The sequence below is a fragment of the Neophocaena asiaeorientalis genome, unplaced genomic scaffold (genome assembly GCF_003031525.2).
Source record: "Neophocaena asiaeorientalis asiaeorientalis breed wild unplaced genomic scaffold, Neophocaena_asiaeorientalis_V1.1 scaffold93, whole genome shotgun sequence".
Lineage (NCBI taxonomy): Eukaryota > Metazoa > Chordata > Mammalia > Artiodactyla > Phocoenidae > Neophocaena > Neophocaena asiaeorientalis.
In genome coordinates this window covers 2,007,045-2,028,127 of record NW_020174273.1, presented here as the reverse complement: position 1 = coordinate 2,028,127, position 21,083 = coordinate 2,007,045, and the positions used below count along the sequence as shown (strand labels likewise).

The following is a 21,083-nucleotide window of genomic DNA, read 5'->3' as shown; positions in this document are numbered from 1 at the left end:
GGTGTGGCTTTTACAGGGTTGGGTGAGCAGAGGCTCCCAATCTCTGAATGGATCAGTTGAGCCCTTTCGTTTCAGGAACGTATGTGGTAGGGGCTCCCCGCAGATCAGACCATTCCTTCCCTGTTACTCCTGTGACCTGCTGAGGCCGGCCAGGTGCCTGGGAAAATCAAAATGAGCCTCCCCTTTAACTTCACCTTCCCTACCATTCTGAGGAGTGGAAATGGCTCTAATTCTGGGTGCTTCCTGCTTTTTCTGGGGCTCACCTTCTGTCATTCCCTTTCTTCAAGTTAAGGGTTTTGGTGACATTTTGATATTCTTCATAACTCTCATACCATCTTTGCTTTCTCACATTCAGAGAGAATTGTATCCCATTTCATTGTTCTCCTTCAGTTTGGTCTCAGGTTTCATTTATTGTACATGGTATGTAGCCTTCAACATTGATAGAATGGGTTTGTGGCTATTTCTTTTTTTTTTTAAGTTTATTTATTTTTGGCTGCATTGGGTCTTCGTTGCTGCACGTGGGCTTTCTCTAGTCGCAGCAAGTGGGGGCTACTCTTCGTTGTGGTGCGCAGGCTTCTCATTGCAGTGGCTTCTCTTGTTGCGGAGCACGGGCTCTAGGCGCGTGGGCTCCAGTAGTTGTGGCACGTGGGCTCAGTAGTTGTGGCTCACGGGCTCCAGAGCACATGCTCAGTAGTTGTGGCGCAGACTTAGTTGCTCCGCGGCATGTGGGATCTTCCAGACCAGGGCTCGAACCTGTGTCCCCTGCATTGGCAGGCGGGTTCTTAACCACTGTGCCACCAGGGAAGTCCCTGTGGCTATTTCTATAGTGTATTAAAACTCTCCCCCAGGAAAAAGTTCTGCCCAAGTGTAGCAGTGGACTGAGCCAATCAGAATCTTAATTTTTGGAGGATATATGGAAAATCAGGCAGGCAGCAGCCTGTATGTCCAGAGAAATCCTGTGATATAGAGTGGGGCTAAAATTATAGCAAAATAGCATTCATCGGTTTCTAAGTAAAGAAAAGGTGTGAGGAATTGGGGATAAGGCTGCCAGCTAGTGGAGGGAGGAGAAGCGGGTCTGCAGAAACAGACCCACAAACAGCAGTGGAGGGCACTGAGTGACAACCCATGAGCCTCCGAGTTCCTTCCGTCGCTGAGGCCTGGTCATATGCTGAGTTCTGTTCTGGGATTTCTGTGAGATGCCGTCTTGCCTTCTTCCCTTGGGCTACTCTAGTTTGGCATCTGCATCTGAAAACCAAAACACCCTAAAATAAAGTAGATGCTTTTTATTTCACTCTGTGAAATAAGATCCCAGATTATCCAAGTATTTGTGGGGGAGGGAGTGGTGAATGGGTAGGGATTTTAGGAAAAAACGAAGAATGTATTCATTGTGAAGAATGAGAGAAAAAACTGGCAAGGAAACAATTGCCAAGTAGCATCCAGAGTCCAGTTGAGGTCGGAAGCCATGAATTTACAGCAAATCACTATGTGTAGTTGTGAGATTTTTCTTTAGGAATAGGCATGTGGGCACCAAGAGGCTGGCTGGTTGGAAGGATCCCGGATTAGACGGAGCGAGGGAGCTGTGCGCCTCTGGGCTGGAGGGCGATTGCGGTTCTCTACCGTGGGGTCTAGTCTAAATAGACAGAGAAGGGAAGGAAACACGGGTGGGGATTCTGAAGCGGAGAAAAGTACCAGTTGCCTAGGGATTGGAGGGCCTGTTGAAACTGAAGCAGAACCAGGGGGAAGGGGAGTAAGCTCCGGAAGGCCAGGAGGTTGTAAAGGCATGAGATGTCTGATTTTAAGATCTCAGAGGTGGAATGGGTTTGGATTGCGTCAGATCCCGGGTGTGGCCACGGAAGAAGCGTGGTTGACTTGACTTCTTTTGCCTTTGCCCCTCTCACCCATTTAGGTAATCACCAATTCTTAGCTTCATGGTTTAAAAGGTTATTCTATAGATGCAGAAGTGAACAAACAAAAAAACAAGTAGTAAACAGTGTTTATTTTTTTAAAATTACTTAAAAAAGGTTGTTTATAGAGACGTGGATTTACATACCTTGGCGACAACATTTTAAAAATGTACAGGCTATTTCATATTATTGCACTTACTCTTTAATAATATATAAGGCATTTTATCTTACATAAATAAAGGATAATGTATAGTATCATACAACAGGTGTGGTGCCAACTAAAAGTCAACCCTAAAATTAAATGAGCTGTGTATGGGACGATCGAAATGAAACCCAGCCTACTTCAACCGTCACGGTACATCCTTGCAACTACGATTTACATGTTATGACACAGTTACCATCATAGCTTATTGTGGATGAAGGACCAGTTAGAAAACCAAAACAATGCAAGTTTTAGTAGGACAATACCATGAGTGTTCATGTCAGGAAGTTTGGGAGTTTATTAGAGTAATTAGAAATACTAGTCATGCCTTGAACACTGACGACAAATAAATAGCTTTCTATCTTAGGGTCAAAGTTTAGCTTTTGCTTCCTCCCTTAAATTCCAATTGTCAGATTCCAAGGGAACCCTTCTGGCAAGGTCCACTGGAAATGGCTGATGACTTGAATATAGTTCAGTGACCCAGAGGGCTACCCTTGCACTCTTCAGATAAGAGGATTAGGACCTCTTAGAAGGAGACCATTCCGCTGCTTCAGAAACTCCTGTCTGTCACACAGGACTGTGCATTTCTATGTAGGCACAGCTGGAAGAGTGGAGGCAAAAAATCATTTTCAGTGTTGACTTCAAAGAGTCTCTCATCATTTAGGCAAGAAAGCAGAAGCCACAAAGCTGACCCCAGAGACTTAAAAACAATCTAGCATGCACCTTGCACTGACTTCCTATAGTATCCTACTTGGAACTGTAATAGTGAAAAGTAGAAGCTAAATTAATTAATCAGGTCTTTCTAGCTAACTCCTGAACTACATTCTCTTTTGTATAACCTGTTTAAAAATGAGAAATCTCGGCTCACACCAGCCAGATATTTCACTCCCATCTGAGAACCTCTCTGGGCCAGCTCCACAGAGGTTTACTGGGATTAGTCACTCAGAAATAGGTTAATTAAAGAAATCGCCGACACAAAACCTTAGTGTCACCGTGCACGCAGGTATGCAACCTCACCCGTATTCCCAGGACTCAGCTGGCCTGCACCACCGAGGATGTGGCTTGTAACTACGCAGTTCTGCTCCTTTACCTTGAAAGACTGACTCACCCTCGTTTTCCACCTTCTTACTATGTTTTGGTAAATGAAGCTGATGAGGATTTGGGTCTTAAGAAAAGAAGGTACAGTACGAGGGAGAAGAGCCAGTTTTGTGACGAGGAACAGCACATGGAATGGGAAGAGTTACTAAGAAGAAGCTTGTGCTTCAGGAGGGCAGCTGGGACGAGTGTCACAAGCAAGCGTGAGTCACAGCAGTGTTCTGCTGGGAAACATTTTTGGCAAAAGGAAGAATTTGCAAAACAGGAAAACAAAAAGAGCAAAAACTTCAGTCACTGCAGAGCTATGCCATTACACCCAGGTCAGGAAAGTAGATCCAGTGCTTAGAATGTTACATTTCTTAAGCTTGTTGAGAAGAGAAAGGGAAAAAAAAAAATCAGCCAAAGAAAAGAAAGTCCCCTAAAAGGATTATTTTAAGTTCCTCTATTGGGATTATAAATCCAAGGACACTAAAAAGATAATTGATTTCTAAAACTTTAAATTAGTGGTTGGATCTGTAAAATATAGAAATGGAAACTCAGTGACAATGATATTTTTGCCTGCTCTTTTGTTGACCAGTCTTGAATTCAAATATTTATTCAAGACAAGTTTCAAACTAGATGCAAGGTGCTTGCGGAGCTGGAACTTTCTGCTCATTCTAAGCAGCAAAGTTCACAGCTATTTAGTACAGTTTATCAGAAGTGCAGTCCCGTAAACTTGCCTTACGACGTACACTTTTAGATCATGATCAACACTTCACGGTGATCAATAACCACCGAGTTAGTTCAACTCTGCAGCCATACGTTGCACATTACACTCACTAAAAATACCACTTTCTGTATTTTGCTTTTTCGTTTTTGGATAATTCCTGAGCTCAGTCTAACCATTAGGTCATAATTGATTTTCTTTTTTCAAGTCTCATTTTCTTTTCAGGATAACATACAGACCCTACCGCTCCTTCCACTGAATGTGCCTAAAAGCATTCTGTCGTTTACTTACTTACAAACTTATATAAAACTATAGTCCTCTTTAGTTGTGACACTTGTGTTGCCCCTCAGACTTCGTTAGCCTCCCTACTTGCCAGGATTGAGTGTGTTGGGAGAGGTGGCTAGAAGGATGCGGAGGTCTCACTAAATGTTTCAAGTGAAGAAGGGCATGCCGCATCTTGTGTCCCCATCAGGAAACATAGAAGGTATCAGGGGACAGGCAGTGGAACAGAGTGAACCCTCCTGGCCTAGGTGATCCAGGCAGAAGGTTTCTGAGTTCAGCTCCATTGCTGCTGCTTCACGTGTAAGTAAAAAACTGGAGAGTTGTTTGTTTTATCGTCCTTGCCACACCAGTGCTTCTGTGTTGTTTCAGGAACCCATTGTTTAAAGAAGTCATTCTGATTTGCTAAAGAAAGAAGGGAACTGAGAAAAGGAGATTCTGATTAATAAAAAAATGTAACAAGCGCAGTTAGTGTCACTACCAGTGCTTGTTGCATGAAGAATTCCTGTGCTTTCTAATTACTAACTGCACAGGTCCCTCTGGGACAGACTTCATAATATTCCAGGCATCGAAGTGCATGAGCCCAACCAGGGATTTCCCGTTAATGGCAAGAATTTCATCTCCAGCTTCTATTGTTCCAGCTTGCTCAGCTGCACCACCTGAGAGAATAAATACAGAATAATAGTTTGGTACTTTCGTAATATCCAGAATAAATTGCAGGTAACTGAAAAACTTAAGTGAGAAATATCTCTAAACCACGTGCCTATATTCTTCGGAGAGGGAAATTTTCTTTAAACAAGACGCACAAAGCAAATACCCAAAAAAAGAAATTCGACTACATAAAAAATTCAAATCTGTAACCCCTCTTTCCCCGAAACATAAGCAACTGACTACGGGAAGATATTTTCATTGTATTTAGTCAACAAATAAAATGAAACATTAGGGTTAATATCTAGCCAAGCTAAAGAACTCCAAATCAATAAAGACCACACACACCAAAAAAATCCAAATGACCAATAAAGCAAGTTCAACTTCTACTTGTTAACAAGTATAGTCTGATATATCCACATGCTGAGAATGTGATTACCTGCTCAGCAATGACTGTGGAGATTACTTAAATTATCACACAAAATTTAACAGATTTCTACACCACAGCTCTGGGTATGTTAGAGCAAGATTATGAGCTTTGGAAAAAAACACAAGTTTACGCCCTTTTCTATTTACTTTCTTCCACATGCACATCTAAAACAATCGTATTGAAGAAATGTACACTGGCCGTGCAGGCATCTTTTCATCTTACGGAAGAAAGGACATTAAAAGAGAAAAATTCCCAAGTTTGAAAATAATTTCTTCAGAAATCTTTAATTGGATCTCAAAACACTGAGGAGATAAATCTACTTCTATCTAAATTCCCGAAAATCACTGTTAAATATTATTTGATATCAATACACATGTAATTATAGTTGATTATAAAGATTGACAAAATAAAAAAATATAGCTGGAAGAAAGTGAGTTCAAATGCAACCCACTCAAGGACAAAAACATTTGATGTTGTTAATGACAGAGGCAGATGCTGTCATCGGAAAAGAGGTGAGCCTTCACCGTTACCAGTCCTACAGTGGGAGCAGAGAGACTGATTTAGTCCCTGTCATTGCTTTCTCAAGATACACATTTTTGAAAGTACCAAAGCACTGTTGTCTGACATGCCCAGTTATACTGCGTTAGCATATTTCCCGTTCTAGGAGTATTACCTAAAGGCCTCAAGCAGATTATGTGAAACGAAAAGAATTTTCTGAGTGTTCATCTGGGTCTGAGGACGTGGGCTTCCAACCAACCCAAACAGGAGGCTGTGAGTTAGGGGAAAGCACGTTGAATACCTGCAGGCAGTCAGACTGGCTTGGGCTTAAGTATGCGACTTCAAGCAAGTTACAGGTTTCCCGAAACCTCAGTTTTCTCATCTGCAAAATGGTGTTAGCCTGTCTCGTTCCCTCACTAGGTTATTACAGGGATCTAATGAGATGAAGCAGATGAAAGTCCTTGATGAACCACTCAGTACTGTTCAGACCATAGGTAGTGCCAACTTTTGGACTTCTTATACACGAGAGAAATAAACTTTTCTTTAAACCATTGTTATTTTGGGTTTTCTATTACATGGGGGCCAAGGAGAATCCTAACTGATTTGATCAGGCTATGTCTCCCTCCATTTATTGAGGTTTTAAGAAAAATTTAGAACACTTTTATCTTTTTTCCAAAAAGGTCTTGCATAGTTTTCCTGTGACACACTCTTAGGTTCCTTACCGTCGTCACTGTGAATTGGTATCATACAGTACTGAATCTGCGTTTAGCCTTTTTTCCCCCGTTCAGCCCTGTTTTTGAACTGGTCCCGGTTAATGGATATAGCTCTAACTTGCTTCTTGAATTGCTATATAGTTTTCCCTTTTATGGATGTGATACATTTTACTCATCAATTTGCTACAGATAGAAATTTAAACTGTTTTATAGCTTCCATTTTAGACAAGCACTGCCAAATTCTTCCCCAGAGAGAGGAACCATTGTTTATACTTCTGCCAGAAAGTATGAGTGTTCTTTCCCTACATCTCGCCAACACATCATATTATGAGATTTCTTATTTATGGCCAACCTGATTTTAAAAAGATGATTCCTAACAGTTATAATTTTCACCCAATAACTAATATAAGTTTGAGTGACCTTCCCTATATTTCTTGACCATTTAGGTTTTAACTTTTTCTATTCATTTCCTTTACCCAGATTTTCTCTTTATTTAGTATTTTTCTTTTTTTCTCAGCCATGCTGTGTGGCTTGTGGGATCTTAGTTCACTGACCAGGGATTGAACCCGTGCCCCCTGCAGTAGAAGCGTGGAGCCCTAACCACTGGACCACCAGGGAAGTCCCATGTATTTTTCTTACTGAATTATAGTTCTTTATATATCCTGGAATTAGCCTTTTGTTGATTAAATACATTGTAAATATCTTCTAGTCAGTCACTTCGATTTTATTTGTTCATGATATAATTTTTTGCCATACAGAAGTTAAACATTTTACATATGTATTCTTTCACGATGTGTTTTTGTGAAATTTTTTGCCATATAGAAGTTAAACATTTTACATATATATATATATATATATATTCTTTCATGATGTGTATTGTGTTATAGGATCCTCCCTATATGGTTTTAAAATAATGGTTATTGCTGATATATAGGAAATTCTATTGATTTTTTTTTTTTTTTGTATGTTGATTGTGAATTCAGCGATCTTGGTGAGCTATTTATATTGGCTTCACATTTGATTCTCTTAGATTTTTTCAGTCAGGAAGAACATAGTATTTGCCAATAATGATGACTTGTACTCCTATATTTCCAATCTTTATACCTCTTATCTTTTTCTTGTCTTATTGTATTAACTGATATTCTTGGTAAAATGTTGAATACAAAAACATCTTAAAAGCAGCCCAAACATAGTAAAAAAAAAAATAAAAAAACATTTTAAAGTGTTAAAATTTTTTTTTAAAAAGCAGCCCAGATGTTAGTAGTGACACTGTTCTACCTGGATGGCTGCTGCTTCACAGGTTTACGATTGTCTACTGCATTTTTCATCAGTAAAATCCCTGACCTTCCAGATAGCTTTAGGGAAATATATTTAATTCACTTATTATTCAAAGAATTTTTTTGTATTAGATTGATGCAAGAAATTGAAGATTGCTATACTGCTTTTGGTGTTTGAGCTAAAAGGCACAGGAAACCAAGATAAACAGAAAACCTGTACCTGTACTTGAACTTGTAAGTATGAAATAAAGTAAGATGATGAAATCGTTGAGCAGAGCTCTAAGCCTTTACAAAGAAAGTAGATTTACCAGTCTCCAAAAAGAGTGAAGGGGAGGGATCTGTATAATATTCAGAAAGCCTTGAATGCCTTTTCCGAAGAGTAAATCTGCAGGCCTGCACACAAGGGCACTGGAAATGCTCCTCTGTGGAACAGGTGCTTCTCTGTAGCAATTCTTCCTCTCTATCCATTTATATAGTTTCATGGATTTCTAGCCAGATGCTAGAGACAAAGACGAGGAAGTTACCCAGGACATTGTCCTTGCTCTGCTGGAAGGAGATCTGGGGGATGCTTATCTCCCTTGGGGCTGCTTCTCCACTTCAGTGCTGCAGATTCCATGGGATTCCGGGCCTGGCCTCCCAGTCTCCACCTGGGCTGCTGCCTTAGCCACCTTCAGTTTCTGGTTTGTTTCTTTGGCTCACAGGCCAGAAAATCCTTTTTAAGCTGTGAGCTTCTTGGCCTGCAGAGGCTGCGTGTCCTGTGACTGATCACAGTGGCGGTGACTCCGGCACCTTTCACTTTGTGTCCTAAACACCTCCATCTTGCTGTCGTAGGCTCAGTCCTCTGAAGGTTATTCTGTTTCCCGGCATTCATGCTGCCAGTCTGATTGTACTGCCTTTGTGAGCAAGCTGCACATTTTCTGTGTGCTTTTTAAGTTCTTTATATTTTGAAACTTGATTGTGATACATCAAGGTTTGGGTTTCTATAAAATTCATCCTGTTTTGCACTTGATGAGAATTTTCAGCCTGAATACTCCTATTGTTTCTCAATAGTCATGACTTCTCCAAATTGTTCCTTTCTCGCTTTTTTTTTTTTTTTTTTTTTTTTTCTTTCTTTTTCTGGCACTCCTCAGTATGTCCTCCTCATTGCTCATCACCCTTTTGTAATTTTTATCTCTTTTTTCCCTTGTGCTGCAGTTTTTATGGTTTCTTCTTTCTTGATTTTTATAAATTCTCTCTTTGTAAGGATTTAGTATACTTTTTAATTCTATTTATTAATTTAAAAATATATTTGACTGCCTTTTTGCCAATGGGCTTCTCTGTGTGTGTCTGTTTTAACATATCTGCCTGTTTCTTTTGAATACCCTCTTGTTTCATGGCTAATATTCCTGCCTTAATTTTTTAATGGACTTTCTTGTTTACTGTGTCTGTTGGCAATTTCCTCATGTACTTTGTACACTTTGTTTTAGAGCTCTTAAGAGTGCTCTTATAGTCAGACAGTTTCATGCTTGCCTTAACTTGGCTTTCTGTGTTCTACTGCTGTCCAGTTAACATGTATAGGGTTTTCCCTTTACCCTGGTACCGTGAGTCTAGATATCACACACAGCAGAGGCCTGGCTCCTGATTTGTGCCTGTCCTCTGCTTGCCCCAGGGATCGTGAGCAAACAGCCTGTTTCTGGCTGCCACCCATTTACAGTTAGTTAGAGTGTGTGCTAGACTGGAAGAAAGTAGATGGGAGCCGTAGATATCATTGGACTAGTTGGCAGATACGAAATCTCTTTATACACTTGAATAATTCATTTTATGATATTGGACAGTTCCCAAAAATCTCCTCAGCTGAATTATATTAACAATATCAGTATATATGTATATGTTTTAATACTAACAATATTATAAACATATATTGAATATATGAAACAATATTATAGCATAATAAAATATTACATATAATAGGATAATCAGCATGTATGTATATATATAAATATATCATTAGTATAATATAATTGCTCAGCTTAGGGACCTGAAGAGATAATTTTGAGAACGGCCCAAGATCGTAAAATGCATTATTTAAGTTCATGAAGAGACCTCATATCTACCAACTATTTCAGTGATATCTACTGCTCCCATATTACTTTCTTGAAATCCAGTATTTGCAATTTTAAGTGAATATGACCTTGACCAATGTTAAGTACCCCTGACTGGCAATTCTGATGGCATTACTTAGCTTGCTGTGTTCACATCCATAACAGCTAATCGTAAGTAAGAACACGAAGACAGAAGCATAGAGTTAGGGGATACAGCACTGAGGTTGGGGGCAGTCTCTGGAGCCTGGGTTCAAGCCTGATTCTGCCACTTAATCTGTGTGACCTTAGGTGCCTGCATAACTCCCCTTGGCTCAGTTTCTTCTCTTGTAAGACAGGGATGATAGTAACAGTACCCATCCTATAGAACTGTCATGTGGATGACATGAGTTAAAACGTGTAAAATGCTCACAACAGAGCTGACACACAGTAAACCCTGTATGTCACAGAGCATTAAACACATTTCAGAATTTTTAAAACAAATTTGATTTCCAAATGGAAGGCACTGACATACACAGAGTGAAAACTGGTACTAGGCAGCAGATTGGGGTTTCTAAAACATTACCTTTGTACACTCTTTTAATGAACAGGGGCCCATCTCCAGACATAGACGATTTCCCTCCATCCAGACTCAGTCCCAGCCCAGCCGAGGTCTTCAGCACTTCAACACACAGAGCCTCGTGTGCACCTGTGCTTCTCCCTGCAGCGACAGTGTTCGTAAGGGTGATGATGACAGGGAACCGCAGCCCCTCCTGCCCGGTGCCCCCAAGTGTGTTCCCCCGGCACCCTCGAGTCCCGTCTACCTTGAAGTGGTGATAACGACATCTGAGATCAACTTTAGGGTTGCTCTCCCAAATCTAGAGCTGTGTTCCTGCTGTCCCTTGCCCCCCTAAGCACTTTCTGCAAGCACAGAGAAGGCATTTATGCCCAAGCAGAAATCCCCAGAAGCCAAACTGCCCTTGTCAACCCCAGATAGTCGGTGCACATCTCAGTGAAGACTGAAGTCGCGCTTGGGGAATCAGATTTGATTTCCTGCCAACCTTGGCAGCCGACGACAGCAGAGCATCACAGCCTGGTACTGACAACCTGCAACACCCAAATGCCAGGCCTCACACGAGACATGGAGCTTCCTTCCTTCCCCTTCTGCTCCTGTGAGGGGTACCCCTGCCTCTGGCTAGCTGTCTGCATCACACACTAGCTGCCTTCATTGCCATCTCCTGGCTCCACTGTGGAGAGAGCGTTTCCTTGGTGATGCCTGCTTCATAGCAACCAGCCTGTGCCTACTTTGTGTGCTAGTGTGGAGAGGCTGGGCTGGGGTCTATCTTGGGCGTCTGAGTAGGGATTGTAAACTTGCCTTTTGTTTCCCTTACTTGCTTGCTGTACCAGTGAACGATGTCTGAGTCGAGTGGAAAGGGCACTTAATTGCTTGGGAGGCAGGGGAAGGACCACAAACAGATTAAACTGTCCACTTGGGGTTGAGGCCAAGCCAGAATCACTGCCTTTGAATGGGGAACCTTAAGAAGACATGGATGCTGGTCCCCCCATCCCACCACCCACACCCCTCAGAGTTTGACTTAATTGAGCTGGGGGATTTCCTGGGGATCAGGATTTTTAAAAGCTTCCCAGGTGCCTCTAACATCAAGCCTACTGCACCAAGCCCCAAGTGGGCTGCTTTCAGTGCATGTTAAGGCATAATTGCGTAGGCTCTGCTAGAGCCCCGGGCAGGGGGATCTCAAGGAATAGAAATATGAAGAAATAAGTTTAAGCCCCGAATGTGCTTTGCAATCTGATAACTTTGTAGAGGTTGGTTCAAGGCCAGATACCCTGAAGGTGCCACAGGAACACTTAATGATATCAGTTTCGGGACAGTCTTCCATATCTGAGTTCCTGAGCCTTAAAAACTCTGAAAGCTGTTAGGACTAAGTGCCCAGTGGTTTCCTTTGACAGGTTACGTTTCCAGGATCCCACCGAAAATACACCAAACAGGGAATTCCCTGGCGGTGCTGTGGTTAAGACTCAGCGCTTTCACTGCCAGGGCCTGGGTTCAACCCCTGGTCGGGGAACTAAGATCCCACAAGCCGCGTGGCCCCCCCAAAAAAAAGAGAAGAAAAAAGAAACAAAACCACCAAACAGTTGAGACAGTGCAAGGGCAAAGGTGAGCATGACAAGGTCTGGTAAATAAGGTATTTCCCTGTACTGGGAAGGGCTTTAGCTTTCTAGAAGAATGAGAGCAAGACGACGGAGCAGAGGGAAGACTGAGAACACCCCCAACACTCGTGGACGCATCTGGACAAGAGGAGTTTCTCATTTGTTCCGTGGAATCAGTGCCATTCTCAGCAAAGTCATTACAAATAGCTCAGGCCCCTGCTGGTACCTTACCTGTTCCAGGCTCCAGGGGGCTGGGCTTTCTGGACAGCAAGCCCTTCCCATTGGCCATGGGAGGCTCCTGCCTGATGGAGGGCCTGGGCCGGTCACTCCCTTTCTTGATGACCACGAGGACATCTCTGTACAGCTGTGCCTGGTGCAGAACCCTCAGGACATCCCCGTGGGCTAAGCCAGCCAATGAGGCGCCGTTGACTGACAGAAGGAAATCCCCTCGGCTCATGGTCCCTTCCTGAGAAGCTGCCCCCTGAGAAAACACCCTGTGGATCTGGGACAGGAGAGGACAAAAGCCAAGTTCATTTATGACCTCCAGTAAAAGCAAAAGGGCAAATTTGTAGTAAAGGAACTATCTAATGGCAAGTTTTCTAAATCATACACACACTTGGTTTATCAAAAACATTCCGTGTGGCCTTCCCTGGTGGTGCACTGGTTGAGAGTCTGCCTGCCGATGCAGGGGACGCGGGTTCGTGCCCCGGTCTGGGAAGATCCCACATGCCGCAGAGTGGCTGGGCCCATGAGCCATGGCCGCTGAGCCTGTGCGTCCGGAGCCTGTGCTCCGCAACGGGAGAGGCCACAACAGTGAGAGGCCCGCGTACCGCAAAAAAAACATTCCATGTGAGGAATGGGATTAAAAATGTCAGTACCAGCACCTCAACACATTTTTACTCTATTCTTGCTAGCATCTCAAATGTGTCTGGCACTCCACGGGGCCATAAGAGTAGAAAGATGAACAGGACCTGGTTTCATCCAAGGAAGGTGGCCTCCCTAGTGATTTCAAAGGCCTTTGAGTGATATAAAATTTTAAGGTTTTGATCTTGAGAAAGAAGTGATTTATAAGCAAATGGAAGTTTTGGTCCGTTCTAATGTCCTTCCAATGCTTAAACCAATAAAATGTTTAGTTGAATATGAGGATATAGGCAACTGTGTTTATATGTATCATCATCTTAAAGGTCACTCGCTATGTGTTAAAAGTGAGTCTCTTAATGCAAATCAAAACTACAATGAGGTATCACCTCACACCTGTCAGAATGGCCATCATCAAAAAATCTACAAACAATAAATGCTGGAGAGGGTGTGGAGAAAAGGGAACCCTCTTGCACTGTTGGTGGGAATGCAAATTGATACAGCCACTATGGAGAACAGTATGGAGGTTCCTTAAAGAACTAAAAGTAGAATTACCATACGACTGAGCAGTCCCACTACTGGGCATGTATCCTGAGAAAACCATAATTCAAAACGAGTCACGTACCACAATGTTCATTGCAGCTCTATTTACAATAGCCAGGACGTGGAAGCAACCTAAGTGTCCATCAGCAGATGAATGGATAAAGAAGATGTGGCACATATATACAATGGAATATTACTCAGCCATAAAAAGAAACGAAATTGAGTCATTTGTAGTGAGGTGGATGGACCTAGGGTGCGTCATACAGAGTGAATTAAGTCAGAAAGAAAATCAAATACCATATGCTAACACATATATATGGAATCTAAAAAAAAAAGGTCATGAAGAACCTAGGGGCAGGACAGGAATAAAGATGTAGACCTACTAGAAAATGGACTGGAGGACACGGGGAGGGGGAAGGGTAAGCTGGGATGAAGTGAGAGAGTAGCATGGACATATATACACTACCAAATGTAAAATAAATAGCTAGTGGGAAACAGCCACATAGCACAGGGACATCAGCTCGGTGCTTTGTGACCACCTAGAGGGGTGGGATAGGGAGAGTGGGAGAGAGATGCAAGAGGGAGGAGATATGGGGATATATGTATATGCATAGCTGATTCACTTTGTTATAAAGCAGAAACTAACACACCATTGTAAAGCAATTATACTCCAATAAAGATGTTAAAAAAAAAAACACACTGTGTCTCTTTGTCAATGATAACGTTATGTACTAGTTTTTTCCCCACTTTTCTATTTTTGTTTTGGTGGCAGGGAACAGACACCAGCATTCTTTGAACCCACTGACATGAATTCTGTCCTGATCAAATTCTGAGGCTGCTTCAGGAGTGACTCTTCCGACAGCATCTCGACATTGTCACTTACCACAATTGATTTTGGCTCCACATCTGTCCCTCCTGTCACACTGAATCCCAGACCTGAGCCTTCTTTTTTATTCAAGACTATGAAGTAAATATCTTCTTTATTCTAGTGAAAAGAAACAGAAACAAGTATATTCCTTGGGCCAGAGTAAGGAAGTTCTGATGTCAATCCTCCCACAGTATTGCAGAGCTTGTCACCACTAACCCCAGTGGTTCCTTAGGCACTTCCACAAAATACTGGAAGCAGAGGGGGCATCATGAATATCCTGCATTCCTCCTGGGTGGTGCTTATGTGGGGTTTTGAGGGTCCATCCTGTAGCTCTAGAACCACCAAGAAGGTCATATGAACCAGGATAGTGGCAGGGACACGGGACACTTTAGAAGTCATTCTCGGCACCAGACTGTGTGTTCCCAAATCTGATCATAGCACATAATCCAATCATGAAGGGACTTCTTTACAATTTTCTAAGTCTACAATTGAGCAAAGCCCATGTTGTCAGCAGGAGAGAGAAGTATAGGTGCCAAGAGACAGGACAAGAGCACATTGAGGCCGTAAGTTTTACGTCCCCCCTTCCACCATGTTCAGCTTATTGGATTTTCGGTGCAATTAATGAACTGGTAGTCATAAAACACAAAGTATGCTGAAAAATAGACAGTACATTAAAACAATTTGTCAACTTACATTGAGACTAGAACATTCTTAGTAAGTAACAAAAGACTGTCCTGTGTTCCAAGCATCAGTCAAAAGATTTAACTAAATGCTTAAAAAGATTTTAGAATTAAAAAAAATCAGCTGGGCTAATTATTCTGAATTTGGACTTCCTTCACACACCTGCTAGATAAGATTCAGCCTCATTTTAAAGACCTGCATTGCTAGGTTTCCCATGAAGTGATTTATAATCCATCAATTCAAGGTATTCTCAGACATGGTGATAGAAAAAGAATCTAATAATAACCCTCCAGGATTGCTCTGACAGAGAAAGTGAAAATGTTGGAAGAGAAAACCACCTCTGTATTGTGCTGGGGAAATAAACCAATATTTAAAATAAACAACGTTTAGTCCTATTAAGTCCTAAAGAGTAATCCCAAGCATTTCACACCTCTAAAGAAGTTCACTCAAACCAAAGCTCCATGTGCTAACACTAGAATATCCTGCAGAACTTTGGGGGGCTGGGATTTTGACTTCATGGGCAAGTCCAAGTATATACATGCTCAGACACTGTTCACTGGAGAGAAGAATGATGACTACGCTTTCTCACAAAAACAGGAATATGTGGTCTGGGAAATGATCTCTCTGTAGCTTCTGGGAAGTTTGATGCTGAAAGAAATACTTCTCAGATATTTAAATGCCTTATTGGAGCAAAGACAGTATTTGAAAATGAAACTCTACTGCATTCTAGGACATATCACCAAAATTCTAATTTATTCAAATCCTTTTTCCAGTTGTGTTTGAGGATACAAGTCTGCTAGAGGCTGATTGCTAGGGCAAGTGTTGCCTCTTTGAGAAACTTAATTAGCACAGCATCAGGGAAGCTAGAAGCACCTCAAGAGCTCTCCAAGGTTTGGGCGTGTTGAAGTCAGAAGACCAGGGCTGTTTCCTGACTCTCTAATCTCTCACAGCACCTCCAGAGGTCACAGGAAGTCACTGTGTGCAGGGCCATTTTCAACACCTACAGACCATACTCTTTGGAAAAAAGCAAGGCAGGAAAGTTCTGAAGATGGCAGAGAGAGGAGATCTCTACTCACAGCTCCTCTCTGACATTAACTGAAGACAATAAGAAAAACAGATAAAAGAAAGCTGCATTCTGATCAAAGTAGGAATAATCTTCAACACCTGCTGGTGGTGAATATGGAACCAGGCTGAGGGGGTGAGGGAGGCCCAGAAGATGACCGCAGGGTGGCGCTCAGCGCCCTGTGCACACAAAAAGTCTCCGCTTTGTCTGTGGTCCCTGACAGTGTGCCTCTCCCTTGTGAGGCTGATTGAGACTTTTTGGTTTTCACCTCATGTCTAACACTGTAAAATGTCTGGAGCAAAGAGCCTGGCAAAGTGTGAACCCACTGAGCCACCTTGACTCAAAATCCCAGAGTAAGGTTTTCACGCTTTGTAACAGAAGGAGGAAGGGAGAGAATGAAACAGTCCCTTGTCCTGAAAGTAAAAAACGCAGTATGTCTCAAGGTGTTTCCTAACTTCACGGACCCAAACCAGGGGCCGAGAATCCAAAGGCAGTGGAAGCTAAAAGGAACTGGTCTCTATTCCATCCCATCTCCTCTCCTTTCTGGCTCACCCCTTATTAGATGCCAATGTCACAGCCCTTCTGGATAATATTAGAATTTCTGGAACAGTGTTCTCGGGTGATATCTGTGACCCAGGTACATTACCACTCAAGAAAAACTGTTCATGTTTGCTTTTCTTCTCTGGACAGAAAATATTCATATATTAGGGTTCAAATCTCAGTGAACAGTTCTGAGAAATTAATGTGCTTCAGGGTTAGATGTGGACCGTGGTTTCTTTTGTTGTTGTTTACTGTCACATCCAATTTACTGAAAAATTTTACTTGTGATGACTAGTCAGCTTCTTTGAAGCTCTTACACTTAGGGCTGGGGTAGGGCTACACAGCCGTTAAGTCTCATTTCCCCAGCAGGTGGCTCCCTTGACAGGTAGTTTATGTCCAGTTAGGTGGACAAAGGTACTTGGTACTTGTGCCCTTCCCTGACAGTTCCAGGATGCCTCGTCCTATCCGGAGGACTCACTGCAGACAAACTCCAGGTGCGGGGGGTGGGTAGGGAAGATGGTAACTCGCTGCTGGGAAATTAAAACACCAATCTGGCTCCTAAAAATTCAAGACAAGCAAGCTACAGGCAAGTGAGACAGAAGTCAGGCTGAGCTGTAGGACTCGCTACACGGCCCTCTGAGCCCGTGGCACACGCCTGAGCACCGAGGTGGCAGCGGTCCCCTCTTCCTGTGTTTTCTGTATTTCACTCACCTCTGATTGTGCTTTCGCTTCCTGAATGAGAGCTAGGACAGTAGATTTTGACCCCGCTGATGACAGAACAGGCTGCAGTCTTTGCTGATCCCCCGCTGAGACCAGGAGTTGATGCAAACTAAATAATACATATTTGAAGAACATTAAAGAAAAAAGCAGTTTCTCCATTTTGCTAGGATGCATTTAGAATGATCTTTCTACCACATTGCAGGTATTTTCTGATTTTCACCCTCTCTTTCGGTCGTAACTCCCACTCCAAACTGCTTGAAGAATTCTGAATGTTGAACAGGAATTTCATTCACTGCTGATAGCAGTGGGAATTCCTATGGATTTTGGGATCCCTCCAAGATGTTAGGAGACCAATGCCAGAGTTTAACAGATAATTTCAGACATATTAAATATTCTGTAGGCTCCAGCGAAATATTTTAAAACATATTAGAAATTTCCCGTTTGACTCCAGTCACCCTCAAAGGCCCCGATTCTCCCCTGAGCGTCGGCTTTCCCTGTCCAACCATCTCTCTCTCTCTCTCTCCACTTTTGTATAAGTGCCCTAGCCTATAGAAGCCTCTTTTTAGAGCAATATTTTGGCAAACACTTTTCCCTGCAGGCACTGTATTTTCCCAATAATGATATTAAAACCAAAATTGGAGGCTGGAATAGAAAAGGGACGTTAGTGGAATTTATTCAGTGAAATCTGAATAAAGTCTGTTGTTTAGCTAATAGTGTTGTTCCAATGTTAACTTCTTACTTTTGACAAACGGACCGTGGTTATGTATGACGTTAACATCAGAAGCAGCTGGGTAACGGGTACAGGGGAAGTCTGCACTATCTTTGTAACTTTTCTATAAATCTAAAACCAGTCCATCAAAAAAAAAGTTTAATTACATAAAAGGGCAGGGGTGGATACTTACTTAACTGACCAACTTTTTCCGGAAGGCAGATCCTGGGTGGTCTCACCCACATCGCGGGCTGAACTGGGTGCCCCAGGCTCAGTGGCTTTAGGGCTGCTTCCCCCTGGACAGGCCCTGTCCGCCCCCTTCACGGGCCATGAAAGGGCAGTGGAGCCGCGGAGGCCTCCAGCAGGGGAGCCAAGTGACCTCCGGGGGACGATTTCCAGCTCGGTTTTGAAGAGCACAGCAGTCGGCCCGGCCGAGAAGTCCTCGCTGCAGAGCTTGTCGAGGTCAGGCATGCTCAGGGCTCTCAGCTCCTGGAGCTTCGAGCGGGACAAAGGTGAGGCCTGGGTGTGACGCACCGAGCATTTGTTTCTCTTGGCGGGAGAGGCTGGGGTCACCGTTGGGGTGGGGATTCCCGAAGGACCAAGTGATCGCTTCGGGTCTGAGTCAGCGCCCTTGTTAGCAGCCTCCCCCGGGCTCTGCCGGGAGGCTGTCAGCGTCATGCTGGACGGGGACTTGGTCATCGGGGGGATGAGGGTGCTGCCTTCACCTTGGCTTTCACTGCAGGAACTCAGGCTGCGTCTCAGCGACCTCGCTGCTGCGTCACTGGAGTGGCCGAGGTTCCCGGAAGCCACGCTGCCTGAAGACCGCCTCACTATGGGAGGCTTGGAGCTTACCGACAGAAACGGGGAGGCCCCGGACTTGGCCGTGGGCCGGTCAGAATTGGCCAGGTTCTCAAAAGACTTGATCCTCTGCTTCACAGAGAAAAATGAGGTAGATTCATGGGGCCAGTTCTGCTCAGAGTAGTAATATCTCCTGGTGACTCTGATTTTGTCTGTGAGTAGGCAGCTTGTTTCCTGCACTGACAGGACATCCCCTTCATCTGTGGTTGGAAGGTTCCTCGAAGTCTCCAGCAGGGGCTTTACGCTATACACGCCCTGTCCATTAACCAGGCTGAGAACACTGCCTCTGGACGCCCTGGCCTCGAGGAGGCCCCCACCGGTGGCAGGGATCTGGCTGTCCCGGGGGGGGCGCCCTGGGCTGTGCAGGCTGGAGAACTGGGCTGGCATGGAGTAGGTCCTGGTTGCTGGCCTTGGCGTGAAGTAGGGATGCTCACCCAGCACCGGGCCCACTGTCGTGCCGTTCCTGGGCATCCCCAGGGAGTCTGCCCTGTGGTCTGACTTTCCCTGGCAGGGATCTGCCTTTTCAGCCGGCAGCTGCCGGGAGGGGGAGGAAGTCTGTTTCGCCCTGCTGACAGATTGCTGCGCTCCCTGCTCCACCTGGGAGGCCCGAGACGTGCGTGAGGATGGATGATTTGGGGATGAGTCCACTGACTGGTGACAGAGCCTGAATTCGCTCTTCTCCTGACAGGTGCTCTGGGCCAGGAACCCTCCCTGCCTGTCACTCTCAGCTGGCTTGTCACCATACGCATTCTTGGGCGTCCTTTCAGAAGAGATCTCAATGATTTTCAGCTCGTTGGTCCTTTCGAGGGGCTCACCAGCAATGATTCTGCTGCTTTTGTCGCCGGTCCCCCCGGCCTGGGAGGCTTCTGCTGCTGAGTCCGTTTGGCTGGACGGGGGCTGCTCGCCCTGCCCGGTAGGGGGCACCTCCCGCTTGCCGGCCGCTGTGGACGCACCACTCCTTGGTGCCGTGGGACTCACCAGCCCAGGGGACGCGGGGGGAGCCTTGCTCTCTGGACCACACTTCGGAGATCTGGGGGCGGCCGGGCAGCCTCGGTCCGGTTCTGAGTGCACGGCCGGGTGGAGCCTACTGCACGCTCCTTGCTCAGGAAGGGTCTTGGGGGAGGTCAAGGGCGAAATGAACACCCTGATGCTGGTGTCGGATGCCGAGGGCTTCAGGGAGCCTGGCGTCCCCTGGGGCAGCTTGCCCTCCACACACTGGGGAGGCTGGGGGGCGGCTGCGGCGCTTCTGTCCGGTTCCTCACGGTCACCTGTGTGGAACCGGTGTGATGCCACCTTAGAAAGCACTTTGTGGGAGGCCTGGGGTGAAGCGAGGGCTTTCCTGTGCTCTGTGCCCCCGGCCTTCCCCGGGTGAGTGGCTGGGGCCTCGGAGCTGACTTTGCTTTTGCTTTTGATGCTCAGTCTCTTCAGCTTAGGACCAGCTTTGGGTTTCTGACAGGTACTCAGAAGGGTTTCCACGGAACTCTTCTTAGGCAGGTCTTTATTCTCAAGACTCAGACGAGGAGGGGGGCTGTCCCGTACAGCCACCCCCTTCTTGTGGCCGGAGCTCAGCGCCTGATCCTTGGGGTCGGGCCTTCTGGCCGGCATCGTGGGTGGTTCCGTTTCACTTTTGCTCTGCGGATGCGTCCCTTGGTTGCTTTTATTTATCTCTTTAAACCAGGCCATGATGGGCCGCCTGGAGATGGGTTTCGGCTTTGGCAGCAAGTCGTCCGGGTCTTGAACTTCGGAGACGTGCAGCTTTGCCAGAGCCAGGTCTCTGTTCTCGGGGTCGCACGCCCCGAGGGCGCCCCGGTTTCCAGTGGCGTGAACATTTGTTTCCTGTTCTTCAGGCGGGGTCTTGTCATCCAGCCAGTCGTGCTCCAAACCATTCACCATGTTAGGAGAGCTGAGGGGGCCCAGGGGCCCGGGGACAGAACTGGGGCCGGGCGGAGGCTGGGCGGCTTCCCCGGGGTCCTCGGCAGCCCGTGCAGCCTCGGGCGTCTCCGGCTCCCGAGACCTCGCGTCCGAGGGCAGAGGCAGCCGTGGAGGTCCCGGGGCTGCTGGGCCCAAGGCTCCCGGCGCGGAGGCGGCGGCGTCCCCGGCGTCCGCCCCCGCCTGGCTTAGGGCTCTGTGCTTCGGTGGCAGGGCTTTGGCGAAGGCAGGGCAGGCGGCCCCCTGGGCAAGGGCAGGAGCGCTGGCTGCGGGTGGATCGGGGGGGCCATTCGTGGCACAGATTTCAACCTGCTCTTCCTCAGACTCCGTCGTGTC

At 45.2% G+C, this 21,083-nt stretch overlaps 2 protein-coding genes across 2 annotated transcripts in view; both read right to left on the bottom strand.

Moving 5' to 3' along the window:
• Nucleotides 1–1,976: 1,976 nt before the first annotated feature.
• Nucleotides 1,977–20,777, bottom strand: LOC112406780 (PDZ domain-containing protein 2-like). The gene is made up of 6 exons (XM_024755772.1): nt 18,154–20,777; nt 17,243–17,360; nt 14,263–14,364; nt 12,210–12,480; nt 10,396–10,530; nt 1,977–4,845 (listed from the first exon to the last, which is right to left on the bottom strand). Exons 1-6 carry the CDS (start codon nt 20,709–20,711, stop codon nt 4,664–4,666), a joined length of 3,366 nt encoding a protein of 1,121 aa, XP_024611540.1. The 5' UTR covers nt 20,712–20,777; the 3' UTR covers nt 1,977–4,663.
• Nucleotides 20,713–21,083, bottom strand: part of LOC112406774 (PDZ domain-containing protein 2-like) — a 78,241-nt gene continuing 77,870 nt past the window's right edge. The window contains exon 20 of the mRNA XM_024755758.1: nt 20,713–21,013. Within this exon, the coding sequence (XP_024611526.1) occupies nt 20,713–21,013 (301 nt within the window). The remainder of the gene's footprint in view (nt 21,014–21,083) is intronic.

Coding starts and splice junctions, on each gene's coding strand:
- LOC112406780 (XM_024755772.1), bottom strand. CDS start 20,711: ATGGTGAATGGTTTGGAGCACGACTGGCTGGATGACAAGACCCCGCCT. Junction 10,531..12,209: donor CCCCCTGGAGCCTGGAACAG/GTAAGGTACCAG, acceptor CTGTCGCTGCAG/GGAGAAGCACAGGTGCACAC. Junction 4,846..10,395: donor CATTAAAAGAGTGTACAAAG/GTAATGTTTTAG, acceptor TTATTCTCTCAG/GTGGTGCAGCTGAGCAAGCT.